The 14,427-nt window shown below is 39.0% G+C and overlaps 1 protein-coding gene across 3 annotated transcripts in view; it reads left to right on the forward strand.

Moving 5' to 3' along the window:
• The window catches only part of LOC120724234 (rho GTPase-activating protein 29-like), a 31,486-nt gene that overhangs the window by 9,458 nt on the left and 7,601 nt on the right, over positions 1 to 14,427 (forward strand). The window contains exons 3-13 of one of the 3 annotated variants that reach the window (XM_040016328.1): positions 4,790 to 4,933; positions 9,002 to 9,101; positions 9,416 to 9,488; positions 9,740 to 9,800; positions 10,401 to 10,550; positions 11,148 to 11,212; positions 11,320 to 11,430; positions 11,623 to 11,703; positions 12,043 to 12,210; positions 12,346 to 12,483; positions 14,166 to 14,353. In XM_040016328.1, the coding sequence (XP_039872262.1) occupies positions 4,790 to 4,933; positions 9,002 to 9,101; positions 9,416 to 9,488; positions 9,740 to 9,800; positions 10,401 to 10,550; positions 11,148 to 11,212; positions 11,320 to 11,430; positions 11,623 to 11,703; positions 12,043 to 12,210; positions 12,346 to 12,483; positions 14,166 to 14,353 (1,279 nt within the window). The other 2 variants (XM_040016336.1, XM_040016345.1) reach the window with 2 other exon arrangements.

Raw genomic sequence — 14,427 nt, forward strand, 5'->3', positions numbered from 1 at the left:
GCTCAGGACATTTGTCCTTGCTGCCACAACATCATGGCTATTGTTATTTCCTCACAATTTCTGCCCCCTATAGTGGTCTGAAGAATAGATTAGTCTCATTAAATTCTTTTCTTTTCAGAGGAAAAGGAAATGGGTGATTCTCATCTACACTACTGCTGTGATACTGTAACAGAACCTTCAGTCATGCTCCACTAGTGTCATGCTAAGTAAAACAATTCTCAGGTGTGCATCTCATTAGGACTGGCTCTTATATGCTAATATCTGACTCACACATGCCTTTGATAAGAAAATCTTCAAAAGCCAGTGAGCTAACCACTCAATCCCTGAAGGGGGTTGGGGGTTTGGGGGTGGTTAAAAGGAAGGAAAGGGTGCTTAATGAAGACCCATCTTCAATAGGTGGACTTCAAAGTCTGTGTTGCAAGGTCAGGGCCTTGCACCTTGGGGGAAATGACCAGGTGAACCGCCTGCTGTAATGGACACCTTTTTGTTAATCCTTGGGTGGAACCTTTGGGCAGGGTATGAGGGGCAAGATGGACCATGTTGTTAAGCCATTTATATTTTGTGAATGATAAAAAAAACAGGTCTTGTTGTTACTAACCTAACCTTGCCATTCTTCTTCCTTAGTCTCTTTGAATTTCTTTTAATTAAATTCAATGTCTGTTTTTCCAGTCATTAGTTAAATGTCACAGATGGTGAGATGTCGAAATTTCAAATGGTCCTTTTTACATTTTTTACACCAGCCAGTTGGATTGGTGTGTGTGTGTGTGTTTAAAAAAGAGTAGGAAGTGCAACAAAACCACTCCCAGACTTTCTTTTTCACTCCCTCTCTAATTCCTTTTAAATTTCTAATAAATTTTGTCTCGCCTCACCCTCCTGACTGCTAGTGTAGCTTTGATGAAGAACAGATGAGTTTCTTTTCTCAGCCAGTGCCCCTGCTTCTTCCAAAACAGTGAGTTAAACATGAATTCACCTATTGTGTGGTGAAGCTTACAGGGCTTCTGGTGATTAGGTTGGATCAGAGCAGGACTCCTCTCCTGTTGTTGCTATGTTGTGTGCATAGGTTCTTTGTGTCACATGATTTGTTGTTTTTCATGCTGACTTCTATTTTTCCCAAAGTGCTCAGCTGTCTGTTAAAACCCTGTCTACGACCACTTGGAGAAGTTCCTTAGGAATGATGTAGAAATGAAAAAAATCAGAGCAGCTATGGAATTAGAAAGAAGACAATCTGCGGATAGAAAAATTCTTGGTTAGATACGCAAAACTGTTCTTTGGCTTTGCGTGGTTTTACAGGAAAGAGATACCTTTCATAGCAACGATACACTGATGCAGTGTGATAACATAAAAAAAAAAGTACAGGAGTAATCAGATTGCATTTTGCACATTTTTTTTTCATGTCGTCATCTTGGGTAACTTTACTGGCATTCAAAATATCTTGCAGAATCCCCCTTAAACATTCTATGTTGCTAACACTGTGTAGAAATTTCATTTCTACATCCTTGTCCACAGAAAGAGCCCTATGACTTGTATGGAGCACAAAGTCCTTCCCAGTACTGTTGCACTAACCATTCCTAATAACTAATAATAAATATTAGATTTACCTGTCCATCAGGACTGAAATAGTGACAGAAACTATAGATGGATTTTTGGCTCACTTCTGACTACAAAAACACACAAAAAACATGTCATCATTTCAGGATTCATCATCTCTCCATGTATATGAATATTAAAGTTGTGACTGAGACAGATTAACCTGTTTACAACATACACCTCTTCCGTTGTACGTGTTGTCACTCTGCCTGGAGGAAGCAGAAAATAGCTTGCATCACAGCAGTTTCATGCAACCGAGATCATTGCTGTCACAACCACAAGCTTCTGTTTTCCACCTTTAAACTGTTAGAGACACAGCTATAGACACTGATAAAAAAAAAAAGTTACACAACGTACAGTTATGTGAAAAAGAAAGCACACCTTCTAAGGTTTTATACGTCAGGACATAATAAAAAAAAATCTAGTCCTTATCACCCTCGATAAATACAACATCAGATGAACAACAACACAACCCATTACACTTTGTTATTATTGGTTTGACAAAAAAATGAATCCAAAATGCAGAACTAGTCCCGTGAAAAACACCTCATGATTCAGTGATTTGCAGAACAAATTGTTTATGCATAGTTTTATTTGTACCATAGGTATCATATAAAAAAGTTATACTCAGATACTAAAAATTGTTATTGTTAGATTAGATATTCATTTACAACAGTATAGATAAAAAACAGTCCCATCTTTGCCTCCTCCAGCTGACACACAGCTTTACCCAGCATGAGCAGACAGAAATAAAGCCCTTTCCCGTAACTTGCAGCTGAGCACATGAATACTGGGCAAAGCATCTCAAAGTTCCTGTTTTGACAGCATCCAAGTATTAAGCAGTTATCTTAAATGGTAATCTGACCAGTGCACACCTTAACATTAGACATTTAACTATTAGCAGTTATCAGATTGCCACATTAGTTGTAGGTTATAAGTAAGATAGCAGGTAGCAGCTGTGGCGAATTAACAAAACAATGGCATTAGTGGTGGCACTAAGTAGCACGTCCTCACTGGCAGTTCCATCCTTTGCCCAGTATATCCACTAACCTTCTATTGCACATTTCCAACCCATCTCAACCTTATTCCACTTAGTTTGTCTTAAAAAAGCTCAACCTGACCTGTCACACTGATATACACATTTTTAATCTTGCCCCTCCTTTTTACTCCTAACTAAAATCCCAGCATTTATTTAACTCTGCCACCTCCAGCTCAGCGTCATATCTTTTTGTCAGTACCATAGTGTCCAAACCATACATCATACCAGCTCTCACCTTCTTGTATACTCTTCAGGCTTGCGTCACTCTCTTCTTTATCTCTCTTGTGGATGGTTGACCGCAGGTATTTAAACTCATCTACCTTCACTGCCTCTAGTTCTTGCATCTTTGCCTTTCCACCTGCCTCCCTCTCATTTACACACTATCTATTCTGTCCTGGTTCTACAGATTTTCATCCTGTGTCTCCCAGTGTATAGCACCCATTGTAGTCCACAGATATCATGGAGACTCCAAACTGACCTCATTTTTCAGCATCGCCTTTGCAAACAAGAAGGACGTCAAAGCGAATCTATGATATCATCACACCCTCACTTTGAATCCATCTGTCACTGCTACCACACACCTCACTGCTGTCTTGCTGTCCTAATATGTGTCCTACATGACCTTGACATGCTTCTCTGACATGCTTCCCTTCTGATCTTATCTATATTTCTCCCCACAACACTCTCAAAGCAAACATCACATTTGTATTGCTGTTTCTCAGCATGAAGCTATACTGCTGCTCAATAATCACTTCTCTCCTACTCATCTGCATAACTCCACAGGCATGTTATCTGGGCCAACCAGTTTTCCACTTTTCATCGTCTTCATAGCTACCTTTACTTCCTCCTTGCTAATCCTCTGCACCTCCTGATTGACTAACTGTCCCTCTTTCTCTCATTTTCATCATCCTTGACTTCTTCAAATCTTCTGAACACATTCTTCACTTGTCATTAAATTTCCATCTCTCTATTAATCATCTATCTATTCTATCTATTAATCCAGCTCTGTGTTTCAGTCTCTCTGCCTCACTAATTGATAAAAGTCGTTTTCTCCTTCCATGTCCAGCTTTACATATAATTCGCTATAAGCCCTTTGCTTTGCCACACCTAGGCTCCCAGTACTCCTGTCTGCTTTTGCCATAAACTTGACTTTCACACTATTTCTTTGCATTCCTTTGAATATTTTCCTTCCCTTCCACATTCCACCACCCAGTTTTCTGTCTTTCCTTAAGAAATCCAGAGGATACACAAGATACCTTTGTGGTAGTTTCCCTCACCATTTCAGCTGTCCTTTCCCAGTCATCTGGTAACTCCTCCCTACCACACAGAGCCTGTATCAACTCCTTCCCTGGACTCTGGAAAACATTCTTCCTTCTTCGGATTCCTCCATTTAATCCTTGCTTCTGCTTTCATTCCTTCTCCTTGATTTCTATCTTACTAAATCTATTGATCAGGGGAAAAAAATTACACCAGTATTGTAATCTTTATTTTTCTTTTAAAAGCTTCTTTAAAAGCTTCTTTTTATTTTTTCATTAAAATTTTCCCTATAGTATTGAAAATGGCATCATAGCAACACTACTTTGTACATAGAAGAGTTCATGGTCAGATCAGTGCTTGCAAAACAAGCCCCTCCACTACCATGCTTGACAGTTAGTATGGGGCGTTTGTGTTGATATGCTGTGGTTGGTTTCTGCTGAACATTGCGGTATGGTCTCATCTGTCCAGAGGAAATCGTTCCAGAAAGCTTGTGGTTTTGTTCAGATGCAACTTTGCATTCGTGAGCGGTGCTGCCATATTCTTTTTAGAGTGAAGAGGCTTCCGCCTGTCAACTCTTCCAAACAGGTCATACTTGTTCAGTCTTTTTCTAATTGTACTGTGATGAATTTAATATGCTAACTGAGGCCTGTAGAGTCTAAGATGTAGCTTTTGGGTTTTTATGCAGTTTTTCAGAACATGACGGACTCTTCGTAGTTTCCAAAAATATTTTAAAAATATTTGTGAAGTATTGTTTGTGACACTGACAAAGGAATGCCAAGAATTAACGTGACATAACTAACTTTAAAATGCAGTGTAATGGTGCTCGTTTTGACTAATAGATGAAAATGTGTGATTCGTCTTGTTATGTTCTCAATACTTTCATGTGTTCTCTTTTTTTTCCCTCAGAGAATTTGGAAGGTCTTCAGGAGGTGGTGCAGCAACGTTTGGGGGAATTAGTTCGCATCCTCAAAATTGTCATTGGCAAACACCAGACGCTCAACTCTTCTGACATTCTGGGAGCAGCTGGCACAGTTATTGCTAAGGTCAAAGGTGAGTAGTTTCTCGCTAGTATGCATGGATGAGACACACAGTTGAACTTGCACACCGGCACCCAGATGATGGTCAAATATAGATGCGTGGAATCTCACGATTGTAACACTGATGTCAGCATATGGGTCTACGTCAGTCTCTCAGATCGGTGTGGCAAATACGGTGCTGGAATATTACACTGATCTCTGTTTGGTTAGGGTTGGCTTGGAGAAATGTTGCTAAAAGCTCACACTGTAAGAAGTTGTTATTCCTTAAGCAACAGATCCATTTCCTGTCTCACAAATGAACACAAACAAAGGGAAGCTCAACTGAGAGGTTAATCTGCTGGAATTGAGATCCACTGCAAGTGTAGTTCTTCTCTTGATTTGAACTCAAGATAGATATATACATATTTCAGCTAATGTGGAAGCCTTCAACAGAACTGATTGTCGATCTTTACAGTCGCATTTGTTCTTTTGCTTTCTTTGTTCTTTGTTTTTACCTGTGTTGTAAGGTGTCTGGATGTCTGACAGGTCACCTGGCTTATCTCAATATTTGTGTTGTGACCTAATCCTTAAAAACACTCAAGAATGCCTGTTTGTAGCCTGAGTGTTGCTTTGACAATGATGAGAATGCAAAAGGGAAACAAAATAAACAGATTAGCCAAAGAAATTATAGGCACTGTGAAGACTGATCTTTACTGATGGCATGAGTCATAAGGACAAAGAAGTACACCAGCTTAGTTTAGACATATTTATGCAGCACAAAGATTCTGAATAGCTGCAAAAAAATCTATTTTTTTTTTCTTTTATCTCAGTTAGAGAGTAAATTATACATATCAGATTGATTAAAACATTAAATGACTTTGTTGATGTAATTTTAAATTTTAGAATATGTGCTGTCAGTTATATATTCTAAAAGCTATATTTTAAATATCAGAAATTTTCAAAAAGAAAGATGAAGTAGAACTGAAGTGAAGTGAAGAGAAAGTAAGCACTAATGTGAAATTCATATCCATACCCTGATATGAGCTAAGTTGGGTGGATCCCTAATTAGAAAAATATTTCTCAAAATATTTTTCGCGTCCTGGCTCTCCCTATGGTAGCTGGGATTGGATCCACTCTTCCCGCAACCCTGATGAAGACAAGCGGAAGAGAATGGATGAATTTTTGAATTTTAAAAACCTTAACTATTTTTAAGTATTCAGTAAAACTAAAACTGGACAAGAGTACGCATGAATCAAGACCTTAACCAAGTTCATTGAGTCATTTGGTACTTGGAGACAACAGTTTCTTTCTTTAGAAAATGCATTGCTCAGTTGTGATTGGACTAACAGTTCTCCAGTTAATGCCACTGCTGAGATTAATGTGGTTTAAAAGCTACGTGCTGTAACAGAGTTGTTTTTAAATTGCAATGGTCCACTTATTTATTTAATTATTTATTGTTGACCCACCTGCTTTGGCTGCTTAACAAGAGATGGAGGCCCATGGGGAACTACATTGCTCCACTTCTCTCTGAAAACCCTGGCAAAACCAGCATGCTGACACGTGGAAACCATTTAGAGGGCATGTAGTGTAAGATTGAAAAATAAAATCAACACTTCTGTCTGATGTCAGGCTTGTGTCATTCTGTACATGGCAGTGTGGTGTTGATCCTTATGTGTAAAGCTCTGCTATAAAGTGTTGCATTAAAGCCAGTGCGTTCATATGTAGTTGAGTTTGGAGTTTGCCTGTCCACAAGGGGGTGCCTTATGTCAACACTCTCCCTGGATGAACTGTCCCTAATGGCCAGTAGGTAACACAATACTGACACAGGCTGCTAGCCAGAGGATCGAAAAGGAGAGGTTGAAAGAGGGATGAATCAGTTAGACATCAGATGAAGAGTCAAAGGTCTGGATGATAACAGGCCTTGTGTGCCTCACTGTCTTCAGACCGTGTCATCTCTTCGCCCATGTTCCTCTTTGAAGCTTGGTCATGGCACCTGGAGCACTGGGACAGCTGCCAAAATTCACTGGAAAAAAAAATTCCTCCTTTCTTCTTCAAACACATGGTTGTCTAACCTGTTTCATGTGTGATATGATCTGCTCATGCTCTTACTATTGTTTTTCTTAATTTGATGCTGTGTCGAAAACTTGACAATGTCAGAAACATGTTGTGCTCCAGTTCAACTTTTAGCCAGAGACCAACGTTGCTGTCTGTGTCTTTGTGTGTCGTCACAAAGATAAAAATCTTTTTCACAGACTTTCATTGGCTCAGAACAAACCAAGTCAAGCGTTCTTTCCTGGTCACATTTCGTCTATGTGTTCCTTTTCCCCTCCCACTACTGAAAACTGCAGGGCATTGCAATAAAAGTGTTGACTTCCTCAGCTTATTGAAATTCTTTCCTCGCTTTCTGCTCCCCTTTGTCTATAAATATGCTTACAGCTGAAAGAGTGTGTTTGTCTAAAGGAGTCAGTCTTGTGTGTTCGTGACAAAGGCGATCTTATGTCCCTGTGCTCCTTATTGTAGAATGATTAAATTGATTTTAGGAAAGTGTGTTATTTACTGATAATGGATTCTGGGTTTTTTGGGGGATTTAAACACAGTTGTTGTTTTAGTTTTACCTAGTAATAGAGCCAATTACATTCAAGTAACGTTGGTGATGTGCTTCCAATAGAAACATTGAGACATCTAAAGTCAGAATGATACACCAGCTTTAGCATACTTTTTCCTGAGCTAATGTTCCTACTTACAGCTAAACCATGAGAAAACAATGGGTCCTGCACTTGAATGATGCAGTTTCCATATTTCAGTCATGACAAGGGGGGCTGAGCTCTGGAATCATTGTTAAAGGACCCACAGGATGTCCTGAGGAAGAACTCCGCGCTGAGTTGTACGCTAGCATTCAGGGCCAGTGAGGTGCACGGCAGGGAGGTTCGCACCACACCTCCTCTCTTTTTGGTGTCCTCGAGTGTCTCCCTGGAAAGTGGGGTTGCCTCTTCAAGCCAGGATGCCGTGACTTTTCTGTGCTTCTTCATAAGCTGGGACTTAATAGTTTATGCTTTTACAAATGGCATGGATGGAGATTACTCACGATGAGAAAATGAAAGCACAAAATATAGAAAGTGTTCTCGAAACGAGATCTGTTTAGAGATTTTTGGTCCCAGTTGCTAGACAACTGAGGCGGCAAGGAGAAAAGGTAAGTGTTGAATATATCGCTACATGTCACAGAACTCAAGCTGTGTGAGTGTTTCCTGTTGTGGGGCAGACAGGAAGTACTCAGCTCAGTCAGATTTCACTGACTGTGCCTTTAGCTGTCCTGATTATTTTCTGCAAGCGTGTTCTTGCTGAGTTAAGTGTTTTATGAGAAAGAAAGTTCTGTGTACATTTTATCGAAGATTTTTCAGTCTTGGATGGATTTCTAGAGTCAAAGGACATTTTGCTGTTACCAGATCACAAAGGAAGGAATGAGATTGTGTGCATGTGTGTAGTTTGATTATTTTTTGTGAATGATCAGCGTTGGAAGATGGCCCCAGGGATATTAACACCTTTAAATGGAGGAAGAATTTCTTTAATTGTTTTTGTAAATTCTTTGAATATCAACCTCTGAAGACTTTTGAACCTGCTCCAGGAAGACATTTTGATTGGGTAGGGAGATATGCAGGCTGCACGTCATTGCGTTTGGCTGCTTCTACTCTTAACACGGTTTTTAAGCTGTTCTTGTAACATTTCTATTAAACCTCTTGACCTTGTGTTACTGACTTTTTATACATCCTCAAGTATGTCAGCACTTACTTGAAGCCACTTAAACTTATAGAGGCGTAAACACTTCCTGCAAAAGCCTAACTATGATCTTAGAGGCTTACACGGGTAAAACAAGAACAAATGTGCTTGCCATTGTTGCTTTTTTAATACTAATTTTAGAATTTTTTCACAGGTCACTCATTTGATCTGTTTGGCATTTGTTTTTTGCTTTGGAGGCTAGGAACTTGTCATCTAGCCACATACAGATTCAGTTGTATCAGTGCTATTGTTGATTGATTGTGTATACAAAAGCTGGTTTGTAATTCCATTTTGTTTGACCAGAGTTCCTGTATGTCACTCTCCACAGCTGTTAACTTCTCCACAACCGTGAACCCAGAGAATAAAAAAGTTATATTTGCCGAGATACACACATCCATTGACACTTTGGCATTCACATTCGGCAATGTGTGAGTACAATGCTTGTTTACTTTTTTAACCAATACTGGATTTTATTACTTTTTGTGTTGCTGTCAGGAAAGTTGGGCTGACTTTAGAGCTCAAGACAGCAACTTATTGGTCTTGTGAAGCTATAATTGTCTCTGTCATGTGTTTTGAATAGCAGGTTTGGGCTTTGTTCTGTGTTTTTGGTATAAATACTATCTGTCAGAGTTGCTTTGTTATTGAATAGATTGCATTTTTGACCACAGGCGTTTACATGCTTCTCTTTTAAACTGGATTCTGACATATATGTATATATGTACGCAATTATATATACCTTTAGAGTTTCTGACTTCCTTATGGGAGATGTGGACAGCAGCCCAGGGTTGGGGATCGCCCAGAAAAACAGAAGCAGGGTGAGACACTATCTTCCTTTTCCCAGCTTGCACAGTTTCCATATATCTTTTCTAAAGCTTTGTTTTGACGGTGACAGTTTTCAAAGGGGTGCACTTAAAGCAGCAATTTTACCCCGCCCCCAAGTAAAAAAGCCTCAAAGACTTGCTTTCTGTATTTAATTGGGTTGTTGGAATCCCAGCTGCCTCTGATGCCTGACTTTGATTGTATGTCTGCTGTTCCCTCCTTATAATCTGAAATGTCTTTTTCACAGTCTTCTGACAACCTCTCTGTGGATCCCGAGGGATATGTTTCAGAGAAAAGGGAGCTTGTGGGTAAGTGTTGTTCACGTTTCATCATTTATCTCTGCACAATGAATATAAATTAAAACATCACACTGATATGTAAGAGCTATTAATGGCTTCCTTACCAAGCATTTAATTGTTGCTGTCAGAGCAGCCTGAAGTGTCAGTCTGTGTGTTAGCAGAGTGATTTAGTGTTTGGACTCTTGAGTGCCTGAGGTAGACCCGCCTTAAAACCTCTGCTTCCACCCCTGTTATTTCTGCTGCCCTTTTCATACTACATCCTCATTTTTCCCTCTCCGTCCACATATCTGACATTCCTTGCCTGTTAAAGAGTAGTTCTGTGTGGGATGGGAAACACATGGGATTTGTGTTGAATCAGATCCCGAGTAGCTAGAAAAGGTTGTAAAAAGAAAACGCTGCTCTCAGACTATTTTAAAAGATGCCTAGTCCTTTCATATCCACCTACACTGACAATGCCGCTGACCTCATTGTTGTTTTTCTTCCCCCTTCATTTACCTCCCACACACACACACGTCTGCTGGATAGTAAAAGTGAGTTCCATCAATCCAGCATTGAGATATTTTAGTCATACTACTAAACATGTGGATTTCTCTTCTGTTGACTTTACAGGTTCAGAAGTGCCACAGCCACGAGAGGAGGAAGTTGACTTGACCTTGCTGAAGAATGACAGTGGAGTTGAGTCCGCCCTACTCTATGCCAAGACCTGCTCCAAGTACATCAAAGATCTTCTGGCCTGGATGGAAAAACGGCTAGCCATGGGTGAGACTACTGACAGTATATTAGGTTGGAAACAATGGATTACTGCACAGGGCTTAGGACATTATATTAGACTTTTTTTTCCAGAAAGAAAATGCTGCCAGTATAAGTCCACACCATCTGCACTGCAAAAGGCAGATAAATAGAGTTAACAGTAAAGTATATAACTGACCCATGGACAAAGCTACTTAAAAGAGTTCTTGGAAAACTGTTTCTGCTGTTATATTTCATAAATTTGTCTTCCTCACACTCAGGGGAAAGCTAGATTTCAGAAGAAAAACTCTTTCCATTTAGACTTCTCAATGATTAAAATCATTTTAATGTTTTGCTCAAAATTATTTTTACATTTAAGTAATTCAAAAAATAATTTCTACCACGCCTTATTGTCAATAGGCCATTCTTTATTATATATTAGACAATTACATTAACAAAAAGTAAGGCAGTAGAGGGCTACAAATTGACTAGGGTAGGGGCTTTAATACTTAATACAGAATTTCCTTAAGGATTAATAAAGTATTATCTATTTATGAACTGTATGTAAATATAGTTTTGTTGAGTCATTTCTTATTAAGCAGTCTTAACTAATTCTCAATTTTTCAGATATTGAGAATGCTAAAAGCTACGTCAAAATGGCTGAGTCTGCAAAAACACTGGCCAGTCAAAAGGTAACTCAGTAGCCACGCTTTAAAGCAATATTGATTATATTGGCTGGTTGTTAAGTCTTATACAGTAACTCCAAAGACTCATGTATACATATTTTTGTTTGTTGAAGGACTACATGCCATTCAGTGACCTCTACGTTTCTGCATTCAAGAAAGACATGGAGTACAACCAGCTGCTTATTCAAACCTCCATGACTCTTCAGACCAATAAATTCATGCAGGTAAGAGTAACGAGAAGTAAATTATGGCCCTTCACCACTTTATCTTGTCCCTAACAAAGAACATCTGTTGGGTTATTTCATTGCATAAAATAATCTGTAAAAGTACATTAGTTTATAAATTGTGTGTTCTTTGCCTCGTTTTTATTAACAAGTAATACTGAAGTGTAATTGTTGACTTTCATTTCTTCTCAGCCTCTTGTGGCTCGCAAAAATGAACTGGATAAGCTGAGGAAAGAAATCAAGGAGCAGTGGCAGAGGGAGCAGAAGAAAATGGTATTTACAGAATCACTGTGTAGATGTTGTTTGATAATTACTCGTAGCTAAGTAGAAGAGCTCCACTGTAGTGTTACAGACTGGTGAGCTTTCCACAGAGCATGTTGCAATGTTATCAACCTGCCAGGAGATTAGTCATCAGTGACTGAGGTGGTGTTTCTATTATAGAAAAATGTCCAATTTTCTAGACAATGGCAACAAACGAACTTCGGTATGCCTTTTCAAATGCAAAGCTGATCGTCCGCCAAACGTATCTGATTAAATTTATGATAACTTTTGAACACATATGCCACATTTTAATCACATGGTCTTTGTGGCTGATCTGTGTGGCTTTGGCAGCAAGAGGCAGATGCAACCTTGCGAAAGGCACGGGCACTGAAGACCCAGAGGAGGGAGGAATACCAAAAAGCCCAGTCAGCAGCAAGTCGCTCTCAGGAGGATCAGTCTAATGCTGGGAACAAACAGCTGGAGAAGAAGAGAAAGCTAGAAGAGGAGGCTTTACAAAAGGTGGGCGGGAGAAATGAAAACAGAAAAAAATAACTGGTGTCAATATTTTGTGGCATTATTTGGTATGGACAGTAATTTTTCTGTGCGCATTTCTTCTCTGTCCTTATGCTATTCTCTGTCCATTGTTTTGGGTAGGCGGAGGAGGCCCAGGGCCAGTACGAGAACTGCATAGCTGACGCAGGGAGCAGGAAAATGGATCTGGCTAATGCGAAGAGCACTATCCTGACTCAGATCCGAGAAATGATCTTCCAGTGTGACCTCACACTAAAAGCTGTGAGAAGCAGTTTATATTTCTGAAAGAGTAATTCAGACTGTACAATCACTGTTTTAAAAAAAAAAGCTTATATCTTATATGTACACCACAAAATGAAACTGTAAAACTATCACTTTCTGTTTAACTGACAAACCTTCACAAAAGCTGGAGTTCTGTTTCTTTCTGTGTGATTTCATTTCACAATGTTTCTCCATAATAACTCTGAAAATAGAAGTAGCTTGAATACTATATAACTGATATCTGTATTATATACTGCCCTTCTTTAGTTTGGGGTTAAAAAGAATTATGAATTAAAAGATTATTTTATATACATTTTAGAGGAGGGTTGAAATATGGACTGTGACCACAGTACTGGGTAATCAATTCAAATTTCAGAAAGGTCTCAAATAGTAAAAGCTTGCTCTATATATGTTTAGCCAGTGTTTGGCTGTTTTCTTATTTGGACTATGAGTCCAAGTATGATCGTAATCATTACAGCGCCATGAAAAAGTATTTGACCCCTTCCTGATTTCTCTGTTTGCATAATTGTCACAGTTAAATGTTTCAGATCATCAAACAGATTTTAGTATTAGACCCAAAGATCATCTCAGTAAATAAAAAATGCAGTTTTTAAATTTTTTTTTAATTAATAGAAAATTGCTATCCAAACTTACTTGGCCCTATTTGAAGAACTAATTGCTCCCTAAACCTAATGGCATTTGCGATAACTGGCAATGAATCTTTCACATCGTTTTGGAGGAATTTTGGCTCACTCATTGTTGCAGAATTTTTTTAATTCAATCATATTGGAAGGTTTTGGAGTATGAATGGCCTGTTTAATATCATGCCAAAGCATCTCAATCGAATTTAAGTCTTTGGCTAGTCCACTCCAAATCCTTCACTTTGGCTTTTTTGAGCCATTCAGAGGTGGACCTGATGCAGTGTTTTGGAGCACACAAACTGATGGCTGGACGTTCTCCTTCAGGATTTTCTGGTAGACAGTTCAAGGTTCTATCAGTTATGGAAATATGTCCAGGTCCTGAAGCAGCAAAGTAGCCCCAGACCACCATACTGTCACTATGTTTGACTATTGGTTTATGTTGTTTTTTCAACTTAACATTTTCTTGATTACCATCAAGATGCTTTTGGACAAATGTGAGACAAGCCTCTATGTTCTTTTTGGTCAGAATCGAAACTCTCATGGATGGGTTGTTGATTACTCTTCGAGTAATATGGTTGACCAGCCACTCACTGGGAAAGTTCACCACAGTTCCAAGTTTTCTCTGTTTGTGGATAATGGATTATGGTTCACCTGAGTCTCAAATTATTAGAAATGGCTGTGTATTTGATATAGACTGATAGATGCCAGTGACTTGGTTTACCATCTCTTATTTAAGTTTCTTTAGATTGTGGCGTGATCTCTTTTTGTCACACAGGTTCTAAATAAGTGATTTATGGATTCCGTAAGTCTGGCAGTAATCAGCTCTGTGTGTGGTTTTTGAAAAACTCAGCTTTGCAAAAATTCTGGTTAATCACAATTCATTTATGATTTAACAAGGCAAAATTACTTTTTTCACATAGTGCCATGTAGATTTGGATAGCTTTTTTTTTAAAGTGTTTACAGTTGCTTGAGCTCTCTTTCTTTATGTGTCATTTGCTGACTCATCCAGTTTAAATTTCTTTTTGTTTTTTGTGGTTTCAGGTGACAGTGAACTGGTTTCAAATGCAGCAGACACAGACCGTGTCACTTCCTGCACACTACCAGGCCCTGTGCGAGAATGCCAAGTTGTATGAGCCGGGCGAATGCTATGCAGAGTTTGTGCGTAACCTGTCCAAAAATCTCCCTAAAGAGCATCTTCACTCCGACTCCATCTCTTCCGAAAATACAAGGTATGAATGCACACTCATATCCTAGAATTTTTTTGGTAAGTTTTTTAATGATTTATTGGTTCGCTAAGAGGGAA

This window comes from Simochromis diagramma, unplaced genomic scaffold, assembly GCF_900408965.1.
Source record: "Simochromis diagramma unplaced genomic scaffold, fSimDia1.1 OVJJ01000205.1, whole genome shotgun sequence".
Lineage (NCBI taxonomy): Eukaryota > Metazoa > Chordata > Actinopteri > Cichliformes > Cichlidae > Simochromis > Simochromis diagramma.